Source organism: Nyctereutes procyonoides, unplaced genomic scaffold (assembly GCF_905146905.1).
Source record: "Nyctereutes procyonoides isolate TBG_1078 unplaced genomic scaffold, NYPRO_anot_genome, whole genome shotgun sequence".
NCBI classification, from domain to species: Eukaryota; Metazoa; Chordata; class Mammalia; order Carnivora; family Canidae; genus Nyctereutes; species Nyctereutes procyonoides.
The window spans coordinates 79205282-79230305 of record NW_026575146.1 but is presented as its reverse complement, the minus strand read 5'-3'; the positions used below and the strand labels follow the sequence as shown (position 1 = coordinate 79230305).

Sequence of the window (25024 nt, the reverse complement as noted above, 5' to 3'; positions counted from 1 at the left end):
CGGGGCGGCTGGGAGCCAAAGGCCTCCCCCTGCTTCCCCGACCCTCCCCCTGCCCTCCTCCCACTCCAGCTCTCGGCCCCTGGGTTAGCACACCCCCTAGTCTCCACCACCCTCTAAAGTCCCCCTCCTGCTGTGGCCTTCAGCCCAGATGTGTCCCCTTCTCCCTAAAGTCTTCCAGATGTGGGCATCCGGCCAGATGTGAGGACCCCCGCCCACAGCCTCAATCCGCCGTTTGCTCTTATCCAATTCTGACTTCTCCTACCAGGTGTGGAGGGTCCTGGCCAGATGTGACTGCATCCCCAATTGTGCCCCCGCCCCAGCGTCCTGCCCACAATTCAGACCCCCAATTCCTTCATGGGCCCAGGTGCACCGACCCTTCTCTCCCCCAGATGTGCCACCTGGCCGCCCAGATGTGCATGACAGCCCCCTGTCCAGACGAAGCCTCTTTCTCTGTGTCTAGGGCGGTGGAGAATCAGCCTTTACCGGCCTCCCCAAATGTGGCCCCCACTCCTCTTTCCTCTTTATGGAGTCAGCCCCGTCTGGGGGGAAACCGGCCCGCCCCCACCTGTTCCCTTCCCCGCTGCTCCCCTGCGGGCCCCATTCACTTGTTGGTGCGAGGCGGGGGCAGACGGGGCGCCCCCCTCCCCCCTGCGAGTCTAGCGCCCAGCCTGCGCGCCTCTGGCTGCGCGCCCAGCCCCACGCGCCCCCGCGCGGCCGCCGGGGAGGGAGTGGTGGGGAGGGGGGGCCTGAGCGGGGGCGCGGCCGCCCTCCCCCGCAGGCGGGCGGGCGCGGCCGGGCCCCTCGGGCGGGCTGGGGCGGCGGCGCGGCGGAGCGCGGCGCTGCAGCCATGGCGGGCGGCGCGCGGGTGTCGCTATTGGTGCTGCTGGCGCTGCTCGGGCCGCAGCCCGCGCTGGGCCGGCCCCGAGAGCGCCTCCGCGTGCGCTTCACCCCGGCCGTGTGCGGCCTGCGCTGCGTCCATGGGCCAACCGGCTCCCGCTGTACCCCGACCTGCGCGCCCCGCAACGCCACCAGCGTGGACAGCGGCGCGCCCGGCGGGGCGGCCCCGGGGGGACCCGGCTTCCGCGCCTGTGAGTGCGGGGTGGTGGTCCCGAGGGAGGGGCTCCCCGGGGGAGGAGGGTCCCCGGGGACGGGAGAGACAGTCCCCCGGGGAGAGGGAGCCCAGATGCGGTGTGCAGGAGTGCTGGGGAATCCCTGGGGTATTTAAGGCAGGGGGACTTCAATTCCTGGCTTTGGGGGTTGAGTCCTGAGGGCCCCAATTTTGCAAGCGACGAGGCTTCTCAGGGACCTGTGGCGTCCCACGTGAGGGGATTGGGGCCGGCTTTCATGCCTCTGAGTCCAAGTGGGAGATACCAGAATGGAGGGACCCGGGAGCTCTGGGGAAGGGGGCCCCAATTCTGAGATTGTAAGGAGTCCCTGGAGAACAAGCAAGACTTTCAGGGCCCCGAGGAGTGTCCCAGTTTCTGTGTCTTGGGTGGGAGGGATTAGGAAAGCCCAGGATGAGAGTGCCTGTGAGGAGGGGGATTGGGGTGAGAAAAGTTGATCCCAAGAGCTGAGCGGGAAGGGGTCCCTAGGAGGGTCTCTGCAGGCCCCTGAGTTGCAAAGGTCGCACGTGGGAGAGAAATCCAGATAGGAGGCCTAGGGGGAGGGGCGCCCCCTGGGGGCCGAGGGTACAGGAGGGTACAGGAGGGTGCGCACCAGGCACCCCTGCAGTAGGGAGCCCCCCCGCGGGCTCAGGTGAGGTGGGGAGGGTGGGCCACCTGTTGGCCCCAGGGTGCAGGGATGGGCGGGCCCTCTGGGTCGGGGCCTACCTGCCCCCAACCCCAGAGGCCCTCTGGAGTGGGGAGTGGGGGCCCCTGGCTCTGAGAACTCGCCCAGCCTGGCCCCCAGCCAATCCAGCCCTGGCCGGCGTGAGCTCATCTCCCGCCTGAGCCCCCGCCCGCTGCCACTCCCTCTCTCCTCCCCTCCCTCCCTCCTTCCTACACTCCCTCCCGGCCCAGCCCCAACGCGCCCGTGCCAGGCGCCGTGCCCAGGCGGGTGCCAAGCCCCTGGAGGCACAGGAGGGGATTGTGGAGGAGGGTTGACCCCGGCAGGACCCCGATGTCCTCAGCTCCTTATTCATCCAGAGGCGTGGGGCATGGAGTTGGCTGTGCCCAAGTAGCGATCCGTCGCGGGTGTGGGAGCCCCAAGGGAGCTGGGTGGGGGGCCGGGAGTCAGACCGAGAGAAGGTGGAGAAATGCCCGTGGAGGCTGAGAAATGCCCTGAGACCTAGCTGGCTTACCCTGACCGCCGGCAGAGACCCTTCCTATTTTGGAATCCTGACTCCTAGTTAAGCCTCTCCTGCTACTCAATTAAGGACCCTTATTAGGACACTCTGGAGTCCTGGCCTGACTCCCCTAAGTAGGGGAGCCCAGAATCTCAGTCGTCAGACCCTAAGCCTCCTCCCCACCCCTATCAACAGACTCCAGAGACCAGCCCCTCCAGTGAAGTTCCCTCCCATTCTTCTGATGTAATCCCCCCAAACTGTGCCCCTCACCAGAGAACTCTGTAGTATTGTCCCTCAGCTACTCCTCCCTACTTTCCAGAAACCCCAGATTACAAACCCTATGTAGTGATAACTCCCCTCCCTAGCTGAATTCTCTTTCCACAAAAGACTACCATTCTCTTATATTTCCAACTGAGTGCCATCAGATTCCTGATTCCTGTCTTTCCAAGCCTTGCTTTTCCAGCTGACCCCCTCCCCAGGAACTTCTGATTCATCTATCTTCAGAGAAGCCCAGAGTTGGTCTTGATCAGCTGATTCTCACAAGAAGACTCTCCAGACACTGTGCTCCCCCTACGTAGCCATTAATCCAAAGACTCGAGCACCTAATCCCTTAGCTGGGAGGGGACAGGGATCCACAGTATCCTAGAATCTTCCCAGACGATTGAGGCTCTTGTGTGCTGGGGACTCCCAGGGAAACCCATTTCTCCACGTAAGCCCTGTTCTCAGCACCTTCAATCTAGCTGTCCCCTAGAAGGCACTAGAGTCCTGTTTTCTAGGTAACTCTCCCCAAAATAATTTAACAGACTTCTGTTGAAAGGGAGCTTCGGTTTCCTGTGAGCTAGGCTCTCTTTCCATTCTAGAAACCTTGAGCCGTCTTTGAATCCCAGAGTACTGCACTCTATGTGATCTCCTTCCAGGAGTCCAGTCCCTTTACCCTTCTAAACTGAAGGGGCTCCCTCTATGCTTTCCGTGTCTCCAGTGTGTGGCTCAGAATCCCACACACGCCTTCCTGGACGGCCCCAGCCGCCTGCCCCCTTCCTCCCCTCCGCACAGCTGTCTCCAGCTGTTCCCTGCAGCCCCGGGGGAGAGAGGGAGGGGGTGCCCTCGCAGGATACGTCCGGCCTTCTTTGGCTCAGAGGGCTCGGGGCTCCCCAAGGGTCCGGAATGCGGAGCCGCCGCCCTACCCCCGCCGCACCCCTCTCTTTGTTTACCCCGCCGCACAGCTGGCAGTGCCCCGCCCAGAGGTGGCGGGGGGCCCAGCGAGGGCGCGCAGCGGGGAGAGGAGGCGCGTTCCCGTCGCGGCCCCGCCCCGGGGCTACAGGAGGCGGGAAGGCAGGGCTGGAGCTCCCGGGCCGGAGCCGGAGGGGAGGTGGGCGGAGACAAAGCGCGGTGGGTGGAGCCAGGACACCCGGAGAGCCAAGGAGGTGGGGCCGAAGGAGCGCCCGCCGGAGGGGGGAATCGGCGTGAGGGAAGGAAGGTGGGCGGGGCTAAAGGTGCAGGTTAAACACCTTGACAGGCGAGGTTTAGAATCCGGCGGATAGAGGGTACCGTGTGCGAGGACCTCAGCAGGGGGACGCACAACTAGGGGGCAGAGCTTGAGTGTCGCGGACCCGGCCAGACGGGGATGTGCGTGTACCTAGAACGGTAAAGAGACAGAGCTGGGAGAGGGGAGTGGTGCCCGGGGCGGGGCAGGGGGCAAAATGTCGATTTAGTCCATGGAAGAGACCAGCGCCGGGTCTGCGTAGCTAGAACAGCATGCGACCCAGCCAGATGATGGATGGGCGGGGCTAGATGCTAAGGAAAGAGCTAGAGTGGTCGGGCTGAGCCAATGGGCGGAGACAGCGCTGTCGGGGTGGGGCTGAACGCCTGGACTCGGCCTCGAAGTGGGACGGGGAGGAAGGGCGGAGGGCGGAGTGACCCGAAAGTGAATGAAGAGCCCGAGGGCGTAGTGAGCGGACCCAGGGGGCGGAGCTATACCGGAGGGCTGTACGACAGGACCCTGCCAATGCAGGTGTCCAGGGTTGGTGGGGGTGACACAAGACGGCTCAAGGCGGAGCGACTTACAGGGAGACGATACTTGGAGTATAACGTCAGGGTCTGAGCTAGCCTCTCTCTCCCCCCAGTCCTGTGTCCCTTGATCTGTCACAACGGCGGGGTGTGCGTGAAGCCTGACCGCTGCCTCTGTCCCCCGGACTTCGCTGGCAAGTTCTGCCAGCTGCATTCCTCGGGCGCCCGGCCACCGGCCCCGGCCATGCCAGGCCTCACCCGCTCGGTGTACACCATGCCACTGGCCAACCACCGCGACGACGAGCACGGTGAGGAGAGTGCGGCCAGGGTCCCCTCTGACCCATCTTTTCACTATCTCGCCGTTTCTCTGACCCTCATCTTTCCTGCCTTCCCCTGGGTACCCTTCTCCCGTGCGCCCTTCCCCCCATTCCTAGTCCCAGTCCGTAAGGACCCGTGTAGACACGCCTCTGCCCTGCCGTGCCTCCCTCCAGGCGTGGCGTCCATGGTGAGCGTCCACGTGGAGCACCCGCAGGAGGCGTCCGTGGTGGTGCACCAGGTGGAGCGCGTGTCGGGCTCCTGGGAGGAGGCGGACGCCGAGGCGGTGGCGCGGGCGGAGGCGGCGGCGCGGGCGGAGGCGGCGGCGCCCTACACGGTGCTGGCCCAGAGCGCGCCGCGCGAGGACAGCTATTCGGATGCCTCCGGCTTCGGTTACTGCTTTCGGGAGCTGCGCGGAGGCGAAGTGAGTCGAGGCGGGTGGGGAGGGGCCCCGGAGCGTGCCACCACGCGGGGGCGCGCTCACCCAACGCTTCTCCGCAGTGTGCGTCCCCGCTGCCCGGGCTCCGGACTCAGGAGGTGTGCTGCCGAGGGGCAGGCTTGGCCTGGGGCGTGCACGACTGTCAGTCCTGTTCGGAGCACCTGGGTAAGCCCCAGGACGTCCCTGAGGTGCTCGGAGCTGGGGAGAGGTGATAACCCCGTGGCTCCTGGTACCCGGCCCGTAGACCAACCGTGTTCGCAGCTTCTAGCCACACCTACCCCGTTGTGGGGATCATTTCCACTCTGGAGCTATCCATGCCGCTCTGGGACCGCCCACTCTACTTTCGGACTTGGCTACTCTGTTCTCACCCCACCTTTACGCCCAGACCCTACTCGTGCGTTTCCGGAACCTCCCACTTTGCCTTCTCTCCCACCGCCTAAGGTTCCTCCTGCACTCAAGCCACACCCGACATCTTTTAATCTCTCCCATCCCTCTTTTGTCCCCACCCATCTATTTTCCGCTCCGCTCGCCCCTGGCCCACCCCTCTCTTCTCTCTGCAGGGATTTCCGACCGAGTAGGGACCCCAGATGGACCGTGTCCAACCGGCTTTGAAAGGGTTAATGGGTCCTGCCAAGGTGAGGGGGTGGGTGGCAGGAGTGGGAAGGGCTCGCTTGGCTTTGCCCGCTGGGCTGGCAGAGAGCTCATCCCTGACGCCCCTGAGACCACTGCGTTCCTCACAGATGTGGATGAATGCGCGACCGGCGGACGCTGCCAGCACGGGGAGTGTGCGAACACGCACGGCGGGTACACCTGCGTGTGCCCCGACGGCTTCCTGCACGACTCCTCCCGCAGCAGCTGCATCTGTGAGCCATTGGGAGGGGGCCGAGGCTGGATCCCGCGTCTGCGCCCCCAGCCCTCAGGCCCATTCCAGAGCATCCCTGGGCCTTAATTCCCTAAGACTCCCCAGATCCTCCCAGACTTCCCCCATCACTCTTATTTGACCCCCCTCAGAACGTCTCAGACTGACACACCCTCAGACTCCCTAGTCCTGCTTCGGTCCCTCTAAGAACGCTTCAAACTTTTATATCTGTATCCCTTCGGATCTTCTTTCTTCAACTCTTCTCAGACCCCCGAATCTCTTCAACTCCCTCGACCACCAGGCCTTCTGCAGACCCCAAAATCCTTCCCAGAATTCTCTCATTCCCTTCTCAGGCCCCAAAGCTTTCTCAGACCTCCAGACCCCTCACCTCTCCTTCAGACCCTCTCCGACCTCTTCCAAATGGCTTTTACACCCACCAAGCCCCCCGCCCCCCGCCCCGGGACCATCCTCCGGTCTCCCAGATTCCCTAGTTCCGTCACACTCCCAAGGCCGCCCTGAATAATCGACTCCCCCACCCCCAGCCCAGCACGTGATCTCAGAGGCCAAAGGGCCCTGCTTCCGCGTGCTCCGCGACGGTGGCTGCTCGCTGCCCATTCTGCGCAACATCACCAAGCAGATCTGCTGCTGTAGCCGCGTGGGCAAAGCCTGGGGTCGAGGCTGCCAGCTCTGCCCACCCTTCGGCTCAGGTGAGCGCCCCCTGCCTGGTCTATCTCTAGACTCGACTGCCGCGCGCCCGCTCTAGGCCCCGCCCCCGGGCCGCGGGACTCCAGGCCCTCAAACCCGACTGGGCCCTAGCCTTGGCCACGACCCCAGCCCCTGAGACGCTCAGGCCGCCTCCGGCCCGGCCCACCCCACCTTTGGCCACGCCCACCGAGACACACCCCGAGTCGCCATCCGCCTTGACTACCGCTAGCCCTTGAGAGACGCTGCCTGCCCAATCTTGTCTCCCAGCTTTGGCCAAGTCTGGAGTTCCTGAGACCCTGCCTTCAGCTTAGGCTCCTTCTTGGGCACCACCCCAGATGCCCCCCTTTCCTGAGACACTTCCCTGGCAGTCCAACTTCTGCCTAACACTAGACCCTTCAACAGACTAAACCAGACCCACCCTCAACGCCTGTCCCTATCCTTATCCCTATCCCAAATTAGGAAAAACACCCTTGGTCCCCCCCTTAGCCTTTAGCCCATTCTTTGGCCGGGGTACTACCTCAAGCCAGCGTCCAACCCAAACCTCTGACCCACACCCAAAGTCAAGCCCTGCTCCCCAGTCAAAGCCAGATTCTAGACTCCTCTTCTCTCATCGCCTCCTGCTTTCTCTCATTCTCTCTGCTTCTCTCCCTCCCTTTGTCGTTCCCAGAGGGTTTTCGAGAGATCTGCCCTGCTGGCCCTGGCTACCACTACTCAGCCTCTGACCTCCGCTACAACACCAGACCCCTGGGCCAGGAGCCACCCCGAGTGTCCCTCAGCCCCGGGCTCCACCCTCCACCCCTAGGCCACCCACAGGTGAGCTGGCTTCTGGAGGAGGATATGTCATCTCCAAGGGGCTGGCCTAGCCTCATAAGGAAAAGAGGAGAGAGAAGGGGGGACACCCAAATCCAGGTCTCTGTTCACTGATACCTCTTCTTTGCCAGGCTTTCTGCCCACCCATCGTCCAGAACCCCCACCTGAGCCCAGGCCGGGCCCTGAGCTTCCCCTGCCCAGCATCCCTGCCTGGTCTGGTCCTGAGATCTCTGAATCAGGTGCAGTAGAGGGAATCATGGGCATTGGTGGAGGTATTACAGGTGGGGATTCTAGGAGGTAGCTCCAAGGTGAAGATCCCAGGATAGGGATGTTAAGGAATGAGTGGGAAGAGAGAAAAGTTTGGAGAGCCAAGTGTTGGGTAACATTAGGAGCTGATGTCAAGAGGCCTGGGTTCAAGTTCTCTGTCAATTGGGCAAGTCATTTAACCTCTCTGAACCTCAGTTTCCTCATTTGTAAAATGAGGATCATTGTGAGGATTCGTCGAACCATCTCTGAAGACTCTGCCACTTAGTAAGTGCACAGTTAATGTTAGGCAATTTTCATGCAGAGGATACTAAGACTATATCTCAGGCAGACGGTTGGAGAGCAAAATATCCAGAAGTAGAGACTTTGGGATGGCCATAAAGGGAATTCAGGTGGAGGATCTGATGAGTACATCCCATAATAAAGGAAAGGAGGATCAGAGGTAGAAGACTGGGCTGGGGGGTGGGGGACGTCCATAAGGGTGTCTTAGGCAGAGGGGATTGTACTGGGATGAAAGGGACAGAGGATTCAGAGATGGAACCCTGGCTGTCTGGACCCCCCAGGTCCCTCTGCGGGCGTCTGTCAGCGCAGTCCCCAGGTCTGCGGCCCGGGACGCTGCATCCCACGGCCCAGTGGCTACACCTGCGCGTGCGACTCTGGCTTCCGACTCAGCCCGCAGGGCACGCACTGCATCGGTGAGCCTGGCAGAGGGGGTGGGCGGAGGCGGGGCGGTCGGGGGGGGCTTTGCCAGTCACCTCCTGACCGGCCTCCTCCGTGCCCTCAGACGTGGACGAATGTCGCCGCGTGCCCCCGCCCTGTGCCCCCGGGCGCTGTGAAAACACGCCGGGCAGCTTCCGTTGCGTGTGCGGCCAGGGCTTCCGAGCGGGCCTGCGGGCTTCGGAGTGCCTGGGTGAGAGGTCCGGCCCCCCAGCTGCGGGCCCCACCCCTGCCCCGGTCCGGCTCCAGCAGCTCCCGCCCCCCAGCTTCCCCGCGGCCCTGCTCCCGCCCCGAGATCTGCTCGCGCTCTCCCTTCGGCCCCACCACTGTCTCTGCCGCGCCCGCCAGCGCTTCCCGTCGGGGCCGTCCCCGCGGTACGACCGCCCGGCTGCTCTCGGCCGGGGGTCGGCTCCGCTCCTCCCCTGGCCCCGCCTCCTCCGTATTCGGGACCGGCTCCCGCGCTCCCCCAGGCACCGCCCGGTTCCTACGGTCCTACCCAGGCCGCAACCTCTCACCTGACCGCGCGCGACCCCAGATCCCGCCCCGCCGCGCCCGAGCCCCGTCCTCACCCCGCACCGCCCCTTCCCTTGCTCCTGCCTTCCTTTTGTTCGGTCCGCGCAGCTGCCGTTCCCGCCCTGCCCCTGCCCAGGTCCTGCCCTCCCCAGATTGCCCCCATCGCGGTCCTCTCCCCGCCTCCGCCCTGGCCGAGTCCCCAGTCCTCGTCGGGTCCTCCTCTTTCACCTGCCCGCCCTCCAGCCCTCCCTCCTGCCCTCCCGCCTACGCCTTAAACCTACCCGCTCTGGGCCCTCCTACTGCCCCTGGCTCCCGCCCCAGTCTGGCCCGGGCCCGAGTTTGGCTCCACCCCTGCCTCCCCACCTCCCATCCTCCCTGAGTCTGCTGAGGGCGGGCGTGGAGGGGAGTGAGGGGGAGTGTCTGCCCCAGTCTCACCCTCCGGGTTGGTGCCTGCAGACGTGGACGAGTGCCACCGCGTGCCCCCGCCGTGTGACCGCGGGCGGTGCGAGAACACGCCGGGCAGCTTCCTGTGCGTGTGCCCCGCTGGGTACCAGGCTGCTCCCCACGGAGCCGGCTGCCAGGGTGAGGAACTGGGAGAGACAGAGGGGACGGGGTTGGGGGAGTAGGGGAAAGCGGCAGTGAGGAGGGGTGGAGAGACTGAGCAATGAGGCAGGGGGAGGCTGATTGCTGGGAGAGGAGGGGGGCGCCACAGGTCGTAGAGACCGAGTGACAGGGGCATGGAGAGGCCAAGTGATGGGAAACAGAAAAGCTGAGTCATGGAGGATGGAGCTGTCAGTTACGGAGAACAGGAGAACAGTGCGGAAAGAGGCCGATTGATGGGGACTAGCGTTCCAGGAGGCCAACTGGAAGTTTAGGGATTGAGGAGGTGGAGGGATGGATGGCACGTTTGAATAATGGGGAATGGGGGGCGATTGAATGAGGCAGACAAGGAGGCCGAGTGATGGGGACAGGGAAGCAGAATGATGAGGAGGGGAAAGTCAAAGTGATGGAGGTCAGGGAGGCGAAGCAGAGCACAGGGGTGTGGGGCAGCATAAATGTGTGACCCTGGGACCCTTGTCCCGGGCAGATGTGGACGAGTGCACGCAGAGCCCAGGCCTTTGTGGCAGAGGGGTCTGTGAGAACCTGTCCGGCTCTTTCCGCTGTGTTTGCCCGGCTGGCTTCCGGGGCTCGGCGTGTGAAGAAGATGTGGACGAGTGTGCCCAAGAGCCACCGCCCTGCGGGCCAGGCCGCTGTGACAACACGGCTGGCTCCTTCCACTGTGCCTGCCCGGCTGGCTTCCGCTCCCGAGGGCCGGGGGCCCCGTGCCAAGGTGAGGGTACTGAGTCTAAGCTCATGCCATCCCCATTGGCTGTGGGGATGGGAGAGGGACATGGTTGGGGGGCAGAGAGACAGGGTGACGGGACTGGGTGATGGAGAACAGAGGCAGAGGAGTGGAGGTACTGAGAGGGTGGGGAGTGTCTGACTCCAGAGTCTTCTCCCCTTTCTCCACCTATGAGGATGCTCTCCATTCTGCATTCCTTTTGGAATGATATTCTTGTGCTCATGGCAGCCCAGGGTGGGGGACAACCCTGAGCTGGGGAGGGCAACGTGCAGGAGGTGGTACCCTAGCTTCACCCTGGCAGCTGGACAGACCATTAGTGGGGGAACAGAGAAGGAGTCTGTACTCCCGGGAGGTGGGATGAGCCTGGCCCAAGAGACTGCCTCCAGACTGGAATGTTGGGGTAGATGGTGATAGCAATGGGGATGATTGGGTCCAGGCCCCTTTCTCAGCCCCACTGGTTCCCTCTTCCCCAGATGTGGATGAGTGTGCCCGAACCCCCCCGCCCTGCGCCTATGGCCGGTGTGAGAACACAGAAGGTGGCTTCCAGTGTGTCTGCCCCACGGGCTTCCAACCCAACGCGGCTGGCTCCGAGTGCGAGGGTGAGGCCGGGGAGGGAGGGAGGAGTGTGGATGGGTGAGGGAGGCTTTGGGTTGCTCCTTCAAAGCCACCTTTTCCCCTGCTTCCCAGATGTGGATGAGTGTGAGAATCACCTGGCATGTCCTGGGCAGGAGTGTGTGAACTCGCCCGGCTCCTTCCAGTGCAGGGCCTGTCCTGCTGGCCACCACCTGCAGCATGGCCGGTGCACTGGTGAGACCAAGCCCTGGCTATGACCTTAGACCCGCATCATGACCCCTGACCTGGCCCTCAATCCCCTGGACCATGACCCCCAGCATCTGACTGTGACTCAACTTAGATTATGGGTCCATGACCCATATTGCAATCCCTAATCTGGACCTTGAATCTTGACCCTGAATGTGACTTCTGATTCTGTGACCCTCAACTTGACAGTGACATTTGACCCTATTTCTCCTGCTGATAAACCCTCCCCACAATCCTGAAAGCAATTGTAAACCTTCTGATCCTAACTGTCCCTTGACCTTGAATGTGACCTGTGACCCCTGAACCTGACTGACATTTGACCTAGCCATAACTCCTGCTATAACCCCTGACTCTGTGACCTTTGATCCTGTCTCTCTCACTGCCCCTGCCCATTCTCAGAATAACCATCTCTGGGGCCAACTTGAGGCAGAATTCTGGATCCTGACTGTTACCCCCGACCCAAATTGGCCTCAGATGCCAGTCATTGACTCTAACCCTGATTCGGCAGAATGCCACAATATCCTGGTTTATAACACCTGACCTGTTACTCTGATTAATTTCTGACCCCAGTCCTAGTCCAGAGGCCCTTCACTGATTCCAGGATCCTGGCATAGGAAGTTCCCAGAAATCCGGACCCATAGGACACCAGTTATGGTCCCTAGAATCAGGGACTCTTGGTCTCCCCCACCCACTTCTGCCACGGAGCCTAATATCCAACCCAAGACACTACCCACTCACTTCTCCAGACACCTCAGCCCCAGGGAAGAATCCTTCCCGCGTCCCTAGACCGGACCCCTTCTGAAAGCCCCGTACCCACAGATGTGGACGAGTGCAGTTCGGGTGCCTCTTGCGGCCCCCATGGCCACTGCATCAACACGGAGGGCTCCTTCCGCTGCAGCTGTGCACCGGGCTACCGGGCGCCGGCGGGTCGGCCTGGGCCCTGCGCAGGTGAGCAGGAGGGGAGAAGCGGGCAGGGCGGGGTGGGGGTCGGGGAGCCTGGGAGTGGGGTCTGGGTTCTCCGGGAAAGCCTGCTGGGGTGATGGAAGCTGGACCAACAGGCTATGGGTGGGGCTTGCGGGCGGAGCTACCCGTTGGGTGACGACCCCGACCGAAGCCCCTTCTCTCCTGCACCCTAGACGTGAACGAGTGCCTGGAGGGCGATTTCTGTTTCCCCCACGGCGAGTGCCTCAACACCGACGGCTCCTTTGCCTGCACCTGCGCCCCCGGCTACCGGCCCGGACCCCGCGGAGCCTCCTGCCTCGGTCGGTACCCGAGCTGGGCCTGGAGCGGGAAAGGGTGGGCTTACCCCAAGAAAATCCGGACTGGGAGAGGGCGGCGGGCGGAGTCTGAGTTCTTGGACGGAGGTCTCAAAGCCACGGGGTCTAGGCCGGGCTGGTGGAGCCTCCTGGCGGCGGCCGGGGAGGGGCGGGGCTTGCGGGGAAGGCGGGGCCTGCGGTGGGCGGGGAAACGGGGGCGGCCTCAGCCCGGGGGCGGGGTGGGGGCGGGGTGGGGGCGGCGGAGGGGCTCGGCCGGGAGGGCTGAGCGGCGGGGGGCACCGCGGTCTCGGACGCTGTCCCGCAGACGTGGACGAGTGCAGCGAGGAGGACCTCTGCCAGAGCGGCATCTGTACCAACACCGACGGCTCCTTCGAGTGCGTCTGTCCTCCGGGACATCGCGCCGGCCCCGACCTGGCCTCCTGCCTCGGTGAGAGGCCCCCGCCGCGGGATCCCTGCGCTCTGCCTCCCCTTCTCTCGCATTCATCTGCCCTCCGCTGCCTGCCCCCTTCCCCCCTTCTGACTCTCCACTCCCTTCCTTAACTCCCTCAACTTGTCCTCCTTTGCCTCCCAGCCTCCCCGGCTTCCCCCATTTGACTGCTCTGCCTCCTTCCTCAGACGTGGACGAATGTCGCGAGCGGGGCCCGGCCCTGTGCGGCTCCCAGCGTTGTGAGAATTCCCCCGGCTCCTACCGCTGTGTCCGAGACTGCGAGCCCGGCTACCACGCGGGCCCCGAGGGCACCTGTGACGGTGAGACTCCTCTCCTCCCTCACCCCTGCCCCTGGGACCAGTGGCTGGAGTCAGCTCCCTGAGGGGCGGAGGAGGAGCATCCTGCCTTCCTGCCTTGAGGGGAGGGAAGGAGCCCCCAACTGCTGCTCTTAACCGTGTCCCCCTCTCTGTGGTGCAAATAAGCCACCTTTGTGCCCTTGCATCTCCCCCCCTCCCCCCCAGGGAGGTGAGCTGGGAGGAGAGGAGGAAGACCCTTCCAGAGCAGCCCATGCGCCTCTGCTGCTCTAGCACGGTCTGCATTTTAGGCTATACCCCAGTAAGACATCCCCAGGCAGAGCAGTTAGTTAGCGTTCTGTGCTTTCCCCAGTTCTCAGACTTCTCCAGCCCTTGGGAACGGGTAGGTAGGGGTGGCCAGTGTCCTTGCTTCACACCCACCCTTGTCTGGTCCTCTTGTTCCTCACACCTTCCCATTCCAATCAATGCAGGGTACCCCACCCCACCCCCACCCCCTAATCTCTTGCCTGATTTCTCCACCAGGCTCCCAAAGACTACTGATGAGGCAGGAGGCTGGGGCTAATCTAAGATTTGTTTTTGCCTAGTGTGTGGGTCAGCATTTTGGGGAACAAATGAAATGACTGTGGGCTGGCTATCTTTGGCTCTCTGGCTGCCAGACCTCTGATCCATGGAAGCCCCGTTTCAAGGGACCTCATTCATTAATTCCACAAGAATTTGTTAATCACCTACTGTGTGCCAGACACTGGGGGGTACTATAGGCAAGGGGTCAAACAAAATCCCGCTCTCATGGAGCCAATGGTGGGGAAGGGAGATAGGTGGGAAGAGATAGACAATAGACGTAAATAAACTCAAGGTTCATTCAGCAGTTTGGAGGCACCTACTGTGTGTCAAGCACAGATCTATATCCTGGGGATACAGGGCGGGAACAAGATAGACACATGTCCCTGCATCGTGGAGGGGGATAGGTGGTGTACCAAGAAATACATGGATAATATAATATCAAGTTTAGTAAGGAAAATAGAGCAGGATAAATGGACAGAGATGACAGGGCAGTGGGGGGAAGGGGTGCTGGGAGGGCTTGACCTAGACACTAGTGAAGTGAGAGAGGGAGCCATGCAGATAGCTGCAGGAAGAGTGATCCTGACAGAGGCAACGGCAAGTACAAAGGCCCTGAGGAGGGACCACATTTAGACTATGTGAGAAATGGCAGGGAGACTTTAAGCGTCTCAACACTTTAGAAGCTCAGACTCAAAAAAAAAAAAAAGAAGCTCAGACTCCTAGAATATCAGGTTTATAGACTTCTCAGGCATGGGAACTGGAAGCAGCCTCAGGAACTTGTGAATCCAGCCCTGCGACTCCCCTCCCCTCCCTCACCCCACTCTTTTGCAGATGTGGATGAGTGCCAAGAATATGGCTCAGCGATTTGTGGAGCCCAGCGCTGTGAGAACACCCCTGGCTCCTACCGCTGCACACCAGCCTGTGACCCTGGCTATCAGCCCACGCCAGGGGGCGGCTGCCAGGGTAGGTGTCCATCAGGCTTTGGGTGAGATGTGGAGGGGATAGAAGGCTCAGCAATGGCCTGACTGTCTGGTGGTTGCAGATGTGGACGAGTGCCGGAATCGATCCTTCTGCGGGGCCCATGCCGTGTGCCAGAACCTGCCTGGCTCCTTCCAGTGCCTCTGTGACCAGGGATACGAGGGGGCCAGGGACGGGCGTCACTGCGTGGGTACGGGGCTCCCGGGGGTGGGTTTGGCCGGAGGGTGGGGAAGAGGTTGGTCAGGCCCTGTTCCTCTCCAAAGCCCTGAACAAATGTGAATTCACACATGAGCCTATGGAATTTAGACCTTACATCATTTCCATATCAGTCAGGAATCTCTTGTTTGCAAGCAAGAGAAACCCTATTCATTCAGCTCTTGTTTGGGGGAGAGCTTAAAAAAATACATGCATAAAATGTATAAAATGCACACTAATCTAATCTTTTTTTTAATGCACACTAATTTTAAGTGTACATAAACATTTTCTTTTTCCCCAATGTTTTTTTTTTAAAGATTTTATTTATTTATTCATGAGAATACACAGAGAGGAGAGAGAAAGAGAGAGGCAGAGACACAGGCAGAGAGAGAAGCAGGCTCCATGCAGGGACTCAATCCCCGGGCTCCAGGATCACGCCCTGGGCTGAAGGCGGCGCTAAACCGCTGAGCCACCCGGGCTGCCCCTTCCCCAATGTTTTGTGATGAAAGTTTCTAAACATACAGCAAATTGAAAGACTATACAATGAATGTCCACACACCCATGATCTATATTCCATTATCATTATTTTATTATACTTGTCTCACATAGCTGTCTGTAATCCACCTTATTTCTGGGATCGGCTTAAATTTAAGTTGTAGGCATTAGTACACTTCTCTCTAAATTCTTCAGTCTACATAGTATTAACTAGAGTCCAGTAGGTGTTTTCTATTTTCATTTGAGGTTCAATTTACCTACAGTGAGCTGTATGAATCTTAGTTATATATACATATATTTTTTAAGTAGGCTCCACACCCATCTTGGAGCCCAACACAAGGCTTGAACTCAAGACCCAGAGATCCAGACCTGAACTGAGATCAAGAGTCAGATGCTTAACCGACTGAGCCACCAAGGAGTCCCAGTTATATATTCTTTTAATTTTGACAAATTCCAACACAACAGGCTTTGTTTCCTTGAAAAGAATTAAAACAGTGACATGCTGGAATGTGTTTGAACTTGAGGCATACTTGGATCCAGGGATTCCAACAAGGCTAGCTGTCTCCCTCTCTCAGCTCTGCTTTCCTCTGTTGTATTTATTTTCAGGCAGACTCTTTTCACATGACAAAGAAGGCCCTAGCACTTGCGGACTAACATCCTTAGCCTGGCACCCCTTGAACTAAAAAGGGAGGCTCTTTGATATTTCTAGCAAAAGTGCCAGGCCTGGCTTTGGCCCAGCTTGGTCACCACCTGTCTCTCAGAACCAGAGAAATACAGTAATCTGGTTGGCCATGACTGGGACTTGTGTCCACCCCTCGAAGTATATTTAGCCCTACTCAAAAATACACAAGTTGAAAATGGAAGATCAAAGGGCTCCCAAGGGAAATTCAGGGTTTGTCACCAAAAGATAAGTGAATGATGGGGTCTAGGTGACTAAAAATACCCATTATTTTTGGATATTTCAGACTTTTAGAACTTTAGAATCACAGACATTTGCAACCATTGACTTTCCCTCCCCTTTGTCTCTTGCTCACAGATGTGAATGAATGTGAAACGCTACAGGGTGTGTGTGGAGCTGCCCTGTGTGAGAATGTCGAAGGCTCCTTCCTCTGTGTCTGCCCCACCAGCCCTGAGGAGTTTGACCCCATGACTGGACGTTGTGTTCCCCCACGAACTTCTCCTGGTAAGACTCATGTTTCTGTTTAACTGATGGCTGCAGGGCTTACAGGAAAATGATGTGGTCCAACCATTCTGGGCTTGGACAGCTGCCATCAGTTAAATGTTGTTGTTTTAAATAGCAATAAACAATAGAGAACACATGGGTGGTAGGACTCCATGTCAGCCCTGTCCCTGACTCTACCAGATTCTTTTTTTTTTTTTTTGTTTGTTCTACCAGATTCTTTTTATTCAGCAGATGTTCACAGGGCATCCACTATGTTTAGGCCCTGGGTACTAGGGAAACAGTGGTGACCAGGAGAGACCACTGTCTTTAAGGGGCTCACAGTCCAGAAGGGGGCAGGCAGAGATATCACCAGATAATGACAACCAGAGAAATCAGGGCTGGAAGGAGGAAGTCCAGGCCAGAGGGAACAAGGCCGTGATGGGGGAGAAGTGAGAGAGAGAGATGCAGAAATGGCAAGAGGTGAGAATGGGAGAGACGAGGTGAGAGGTGTGGAGTCTGGTTCTGCCTCAGTTTCCCCATCTATAACATGGGGGTGGGAGGCTCAGCCCACACTGGGCTAAAACCCCTTGCTTCCCCAGGCACATTCCCCGGCTCACAGCCCCAGGCACCTGCCAGCCCAGGTCTGCCTGCCCGGCCACCTCCACCATCCCCACCCCGCCGGCCCAGCCCACCCAGGCAGGGCCCTGTGGGCAGTGGGCGCCGGGAGTGCTACTTTGACACGGCGGCTCCAGATGCATGTGACAACATCCTGGCACGGAATGTGACATGGCAAGAGTGCTGCTGCACCGTGGGTGAGGGCTGGGGCAGCGGCTGCCGCATCCAGCAGTGCCCCAGCACCGAGACAGGTGGGCATGGGCTACTGGGTGGACAGAGGGCTGAGGGATTGGGTAGAAAGAGGTGAGCATGGCACTGGGACAGGGGACACATCTGGACATGAGCTGGGGTCCTGGGTACTGCAAAGGCAAGATCAAGCTGCCATTCAGGTGGGTATGAGGCTGAGAGGTGGACACAAACAGGCAGGGGGCCTGAAAACTTGGGTGATGAAGGGTAAGTGGTCAGGGGGCAAGAGTAAGCCCAGGGCGGGGGCCGGGTGTTGAGGGTGTCTGGGCTCAGCCTTGTGTCTGTGTGCAGCCGAGTACCAGTCACTGTGCCCCCACGGCCGGGGCTACCTGGCACCGAGCGGAGACCTGAGCCACCGGAGGGGTAAGGCCAGACTTCGAGCCCCACTGCTCCTCAGGCCCCAGGCCCAGCTCCATCTCACCCTCGGCCCTGTTTTCTCTCTCACCCTCTTTCTGTCTCCCCCATTCCTCCCACCCGCTCTGTCACTCTACCGCCACCTTTCCCTATCTCTCCTCCTCTGGGTCTCTGTCACCACCTTTGGGGTCCCTCTCTTCCCTGGTCAAGCCTTGGAGCCACACATTCCCCCCATCCTGGCGCCCCACACCCTGGCCCGCCCCCCTCTCTTGGTGTGGGGCGCCCCTCTGACCATCCTTCCCGCAGACGTGGACGAGTGCCAGCTCTTCCGAGACCAGGTGTGCAAGAGCGGCGTGTGCGTGAACACGGCCCCAGGCTACTCATGTTATTGCAGCAACGGCTACTACTACCATGCCCAGCGACTGGAGTGCGTCGGTAGGAACCTCCCTCCACTTCCTTGTTTACCCCCGCCCCCCACGCTCTACCCCGCCAGCCCCGCTCCGGAATGTGGCCACGCCAGCAGGAAGTCCTTCCTGGAGTCTAGACTCCATCCATCACACTGTTAACGCGCTGGGGAAGTGGGAAAGGATAGAGGGCTGCCGCCTAACCGCTCCCTCCTCGCCTCCCTAGATAATGACGAGTGCGCGGACGAGGAGCCGGCGTGTGAGGGCGGCAGCTGCGTCAACACCGTGGGCTCCTATCACTGCACGTGCGAGCCCCCGCTGGTGCTGGACGGCTCCCGGCGCCGCTGCGTCTCCAACGAGAGCCAGAGCCTCGGTAGCCCCGCCCCCGGCCTGCCCCGCCCCCGGCCTGCCCCGCCCCGGGCCTGCCCCGCCCCGGGCCTGCCCCGCCCCCGGGCCTGCCCCGCCCCCGGGCCTGCCCCGCCCCCGGGGCCCTACCCTGCACAAGACTCGGCCCCGCCCTCTCACGCCCGGTTTCCTCGCGGAGTCTGAAGCTCAGGGGCAGGCGGGCCTGGTGGGCAGGGTTGTCCCGAAAGGAAAGGTTCCAGAGGAGCCTGCCGCTGGCTGGCCATGGCCGTGCGTCCCTGCACGTGGCTGATAGCCTCTGGGCCCCCGGCTTCCGTTAGGCACACTGGGTGTGCTGGCGATTGCCTCTACCTTACAGGGTGGCCCAGGGGGATTTTATTCAGGACCCTATGGGACCTGGTCTTACTAAGTTCTAAAGCTGTGCTTCCTGCTAGTATTTCCCTGTGTGTCTCTGTCTCTCACCACCTCTCTGGGATGTCTGTCTTTAGGTTTGTTCTCTGAATTTCTGCCACCCTCTGAGTCCTTGTTTCTGTTTTTTGTTGTTGTTGTTGTTTATTTGTTGTTGTTGTTTTGGTCTCTCTGAATCATTGGTTTCCTGTTTTTCATGGAGTCTCTTGACTCTTGGGATGTGTTTGTCTCTATCTCTTTGGGTCTTTTCTTTCTTTTTTTTTTAATTTTGATTATTTATGATAGTTACACACACACACAGAGAGAGAGAGAGAGGCAGAGACACAGGCAGAGGGAGAAGCAGGCTCCATGCACCGGGAGCCCGATGTGGGATTCGATCCCGGGTCTCCAGGATCGCGCCCTGGGCCAAAGGCAGGCGCCAAACTGCTGCGCCACCCAGGGATCCCTCTTTGGGTCTTTTCTTTTTGCCCACTGGCCCAAACTCCTTTGTTTTTCCACTTTCTGTTCTTACACACACACACACACACACACACACACCCCAAACACCCTGAGACTTCATTCAAACAATGCTCAGAGAAGAAAAAGTGACTGCCCCAGGTCCCAGAGCCCTTCAGAGGCTGGGCGTGGAGAGAACCCTTTCAGACCCTCTCTCCCAGCCACTGGACCCCTTCTGTTTTCTCCTCCTATATGACAGCCTCATGCCAGACAAAGCTCACACTTACCTGGCGCTACCTCAGAGGGCTCCTGGGAGTCAGATCACAGCTGAGGAGAAGCACCTGGTGTTAGGCATCAGGTGGCTGGACTACTCTAAGCATTTGGCAGGACCCGATCCCACTTGTCCCACCCTGATGCATGCTGTCTCTGCCCTCAGATGACAATCTGGGAGTGTGCTGGCAGGAAGTAGGAGCTGACCTCGTGTGTAGCCGCCCCCGGCTGGACCGCCAGGCCACCTATACAGAGTGCTGCTGCCTCTACGGAGAGGCCTGGGGAATGGACTGTGCCCTTTGCCCTGCCCAGGACTCAGGTACTGCCACCTGCCTGGGCCACACTCAGGCTTAGATAGCTCCCTTAGGAGCCCATAGCTCCTCCCAAATCCTGGACCCTTAGACTTCAAATACCAGTTGCTCAGACCCCACCATCCTGGCCCACAGATCTCCAAATCCCAGTGTATTAGACACTCACTTCCAGGTGCCTAAGACCCCAGAGCATAACCCCAGAGATCCCCAAAAGCTTGGCTCTTAAAACCCCTGAGTCCACCTTGGGAACTCAGCCCCAGGCCTTAAACCCTGGTCCTTGGTCCTCAGACCTCCAGGTCCTCTGTCTCAGATCCCCTCCTGTGCATCCTGGCCCCTTAGGCCCCCAGTAGCAGTTCCTGGCACTCCCCAGCTCTGGTCCCTAAAACACCCCCATCTTATTTCTCTAGGTCCCTAGTCTAAGATTCTATGGTTCCCCCAAATTCCAGCACTTAGGAGTTTCAGTCTCAGCCCTCAGCCTCCTAATCCTGGCTCCAGAACCCCTGACCCTGACCCCACCATCCCAGCCCCCCTCTTTGAAGCCCTTCCCATGCTTCAGCCCAAGCCCCTCCTCACTCCTCTGGGAGCCTTTTCCCACACAACAGACATGAGTGGTGGGTGCTGAGGCAAGCCAGGGCTAACCATGAGGCTCTGCTCCCATTTACAGATGACTTTGAGGCCCTGTGCAACGTGCTACGCCCGCCAGCATATGGTCCCCCGAGACCAGGTGGCTTTGGACTCCCTTATGAATATGGCCCTGACCTGGGTCCACCCTACCAGGGCCTTCCCTATGGGCCCGAGTTGTACCCGCCACCTGTGCTACCCTACGACCCCTATCCACCACCTCCTGGGCCCTTTGCCCGCCGGGAGGCCCCATACGGAGCACCACCCTATGACATGCCAGACTTTGAGGACGACGGTGGCCCCTACAGTGAATCTGAGGCTGCGGCGCCACCTGGCCCAGGAACCCGCTGGCGGTATCGCTCCCGCGACACCCGGGGCTCCTTCCCAGAACCCGAGGAGTCACCTGAAGGGGGAAGCTATCCTGGTGAGCACTGCGGGCAAGCCGATGTAGGCTGAGATGAAGAGTTAGGGGTGCACAGGGGTGGAGACAGGGAAGAGGGGGAGGGAAAGAGAGTGAGACCCAGAAACAAAAAGAACCCAGGGGTGGGAAGATTGGCTCAGAAAGATGGGAAAACACAGATACAGTCAGAGTGAGCGACGAGGAAGCACAGAAACACACCTGCAGACCAAGAAAGAGGACAGGGAGAAGGGCAGAGCCAGGGATAGCGGCATAGCGCCCCCGACAGCCCCGGAGCGGGGACGCACAGTTTAGGAGAGGTTACAGGCCAGGGGCGACCCCACGGTGGGGGTTTAAGCCATGGAAGGCAGAGACCCTGAACCACAAAGTCCCCGCATTCTCCGCAGGCACCCTGTCCGGGCCCTACGAAGGACTGGAGGCGGAGGAGTGCGGGATCCTGGACGGCTGTGCCCACGGCCGCTGCGTGCGCGTCCCCGAGGGCTTCACCTGCGACTGCTTTACCGGCTACCGCCTGGACATGACCCGCATGGCCTGCGTCGGTGAGGGGTGACCAGAGCCTGCCTGTGCCAGCAGAGGGTGGAAGCCCTGACTGAGTGGTGGGGGTGGGGGGTGGGGTTAGAGGGGCTGGTCAGAGACGTCGAGGGGTCGGGCCAGACCAGAGGGAACAGGAAATAACTCCTGCACAGGGACGGGGCTTGCCAGCAAAAAGTGAGGCCAGGTTGTGAGCTTGACCTCAGGGACCCGGGCTGGGCTTGAAGCAGAGCTGAGGAATCCTGTAGAATCCTGCGGTGCTGATGTCTAAGGACCCCCCTCCCCCACCCCCCCCCCCACCCCCGTGCTCCCTGGGGCAATTTGCTTGACTGCTTTGGGGAGCTTCAGTCTTCTCATCTGTAGAATGGGAATGTGCGTCATGCTGCCTAGTTTAGACAGTAGTAAAGCAAAGTGGTTACATCAAGGATTCTAGGGGAGTTGGACAGACCTCAGGCTCAGTTTAGCAACGTGCTGTGCAACCCTGGACAGGTCACTGTCCCTTTAGTTTATCTCATAAAAAAAAAAAAAAAAAAAAAAAAGAGCCGAGTTGGAGAACCCATTCCATAGAGTTGTGACCATCATCGATACTGGTTTACAATGACATTGAGGCCTCCGTATAAATAAACTAAGGCTCGGAAAAGAGAACGAGTTTCCCAAGGACCCACAGCCGGGAAAGAGCAGGGGAGTGGGCACTCAGAGACCCCGAGAGCTGGTCTGGGAACTCACTGGGCTGAAGAGGGGCTTGTGGGATGTTGCACTGGTCCTCAGTTTGCCCATATGTAAATGGAATCCCGGTACCTACTGCCTAGAGGATAAATACACGTGGTGTGCTTTAAATAACGCCTGGTACAGAGAAAACATTGGTTGTGTGGTAGCATCATCGGTGTTATTTTCCTAACAAAACCCTAGCCACCTAGGGGCTACCATCCCCACCTCACAGAACACAGAGCTGCGGCACAGAGAGGCCAAGCCACCTGCCCGGGCTCACACAGCCAGCAGGGGGTGGCCGCGTGGCTGGATTCGACTCCAAGCAGGAGGCTCAGCGTTTGCACCCCTCGGCCCCAGAGGCCCCAGGGGCCAGACGGGGGGGGCAGGCTCCAGGGCCCCCAGGCCTGAGCAGCGCCCCTGTACCTCCTTCTGCAGACATCAACGAGTGTGACGAGGCGGAGGCGACCTCCCCCCTCTGCGTCAATGCACGCTGCGTCAACACCGACGGCTCCTTCCGCTGCGTCTGCCGCCCGGGCTTCGCACCGTCGCACCAGCCGCACCACTGCACGCCCGCCCGGCCGCGGGCCTGAGCCTCGGCGGCCCCAGGCTCTTTGCTCGGCGCCTGCGCACGCGGGTCCCCGCCGCCGCGCACCCTCCCGCCCGCTTGCGCACGTGAGCGCCCGGTGCCTGCGGGGCGGAGAGGAGGGACCCGAACCATGGAAGGGGCGATGCCCCTCGCTGCCCCTGCCGCCCTCGGCCCGTCCTGCCGACGCCGCGGGGCCCCGGGACTAGCCCACCGCCCCCTTCACGTTCCCTCTCCTTTTTATAAAAAATTTCAATTAAAAAACACCTATTTTGTACCTTCTGCCTCTGTCTGCCTGTGTTTCTCAAAGTCTGGCTCCAGAGTTTGTTCTTGGAGCCACTAAATTACATCCTCTTTGCACCCTTGACTCAATCCATGCCGGTGTCGCTTAGCCCGCCTCGGTTTCTGCCCTTTCCCTTCTATGTCCGTTTTTCTCTTTGTCTTTCTGTTTTCTCCCTCGTGTCTTTCTGCTTCCTTTTCTCGGCCCAAAGCTCTATGACACGGGGACATACTTTCTGTTTCTATGCCTTTAGTTTTTTCCTATCTCTCTTGTTTGCTTGGCTTGTTTTGTTTTTGAATTTTATTTATTTATTTGAAAGTGAGAGAGAGCACAAGCAGGAGGAGCACCAGAGGGGGAGGGACAAGCAGGCTCCCCGCTGAGCAGGGAGCCAGATGCTGGGCTCCATCCCAGGACCCTAGGATCTTAGCCCCAGCGGATGGCAGATGCTTAACCGACTCAGGCACGCAGGCGCCTCTTATCTGTTTTATTATCTCTCTAATCTCTGCAGAGATCTCCCCCCCTCGTGGAGCCCTGCTTCCCCTTTTCTCAGCTAGAGGGGACCCTAGATTCCCCTTACTCCCCAAAGTCAAAAGCTATCCTGGGACAAGTGGGAGCTGGTGAGAGAAGGAGTCCCTGGAGGGATGGCCAGAGATCTGGATCTCCAGTTAGGAGTTGGCTGTGGCAGAGCAGGGAGTGGCAGTCCTGGTGGGTGGCCTGGTGTGCTAGGACATGTGGAAACAAAAGTGAGCTGTGTGCGTGTGATGTTCAAGTGTCAAGCACAGACTTCCCTACCGCAGTGACCCCTGCCTACTTCCTGGCCATGGTGGTGGTGGTGGTCGGGTGGAGTCCAAAAGAACAAAAAACAGCCTGGAAAGACATAAGTTTAGGGTACAGGGAATGGGTGGGAGTGGAAGGGCTCATTGGGACTGAAACAAATCAACAAAAGTCTCTACCTGAGTCTTTCTTCACCCACCTGTTAGTGTTAGGGTCTCAAAGTCAAATGCTTCAGGCAAATGATGTTAAAGGGGAGCAGGTGCAGGATAAAACTGAAGTGCAAAGGTGAGGGACATTCTCCTTTAAGGGCTGGGGTGGATGGGTGGACAAGAAAGGGAAACATTCCTGTTTAAAATTATATCTTTTTTAAACATTTTTTTTAGAGATTTTATTTATTTATTCATGAGATAGAGAGAGAGAGAGAGGCAGAGACACAGACATGGGCAGAGGGAGAAACAGGCTCCATGCAGGGAGCCTGACGTGGAACTCGATCCCACGACTCCAGGATCACTCCCTGGGCCGAAGGGAGGCGCCAAACCACTGAGCCACCCAGGGATCCCCCCCAAAAAGATTTTATTTATTTATTCATGAGAGACACAGAGAAAGAGGCAGAGACACAGGCAGAGGGAGAAGCAGACTCCCTGTGGGGAGCCCGATGGGGGACTCTATCCTGGGACCCCAGGATCATGCCCTGAGCCAAAAGCAGACGCCCAACTGTTGAGCCACCCAGGCATTCCTTAAGTCATATGTATATCTATATTTTATCCACCCCGTGGGGGCATATCTAGCCCATGAGCCACCAGCAGTAGCACAGCACATATACTTCAAGCAGTGTCAGTGGGGGACAGGGGCTCCTTCTTGACCTGAGCCCCCACCTGCCTACGGCTGGAGCTTCAGAAGGATCCAGTTCCCAAGAGTCCCTGGTGCCACATGGAGGATCACACTAATAGTGTCTACAGGACATAGTCTCTACAGGAGCGTCAGTGGCAGTTACATAAATCGTTCTGTCAAGTGCTCAGAACAGCACCTGGCACATAGCAAGTGCTCAGTGACTGTTACAACTGTGGGCCTCTTAGAAATGCTGAGCGCCGTGGCTGGTCAGCTGGTGAGGGCAGGCGGCTAGATCTTTACCTGCCCTCCCCCCTGGGTGAGAGAGGAGGGCAGACTCTGTCCCCTTCATAGGACAGTGAGGACCACCTACCAGAGCGCCTGGAAGAAAGCCA

The 25024-nt window shown here is 59.5% G+C and overlaps 1 protein-coding gene across 1 annotated transcript; it reads left to right on the top strand.

Moving 5' to 3' along the window:
- The first annotated feature begins 816 nt into the window (after positions 1 to 816).
- On the top strand, positions 817 to 23029 carry LTBP4 (latent transforming growth factor beta binding protein 4). The gene is given in 31 exon segments (XM_055310960.1): positions 817 to 1088; positions 4408 to 4599; positions 4783 to 5030; positions 5108 to 5210; positions 5606 to 5680; positions 5786 to 5908; positions 6447 to 6611; positions 7277 to 7378; positions 7381 to 7422; positions 7551 to 7658; positions 8247 to 8378; positions 8468 to 8593; positions 9370 to 9495; positions 10001 to 10243; positions 10729 to 10854; positions 10943 to 11062; positions 11894 to 12022; positions 12211 to 12336; positions 12656 to 12778; positions 12967 to 13098; positions 14482 to 14613; positions 14693 to 14818; positions 16355 to 16501; positions 17080 to 17346; positions 17633 to 17704; positions 18002 to 18130; positions 18326 to 18472; positions 19742 to 19894; positions 20551 to 20931; positions 21312 to 21464; positions 22600 to 23029. Coding segments are annotated over 31 exon segments (4644 nt in total). The 5' UTR covers positions 817 to 847; the 3' UTR covers positions 22755 to 23029.
- The last annotated feature ends 1995 nt before the right edge of the window (positions 23030 to 25024 follow it).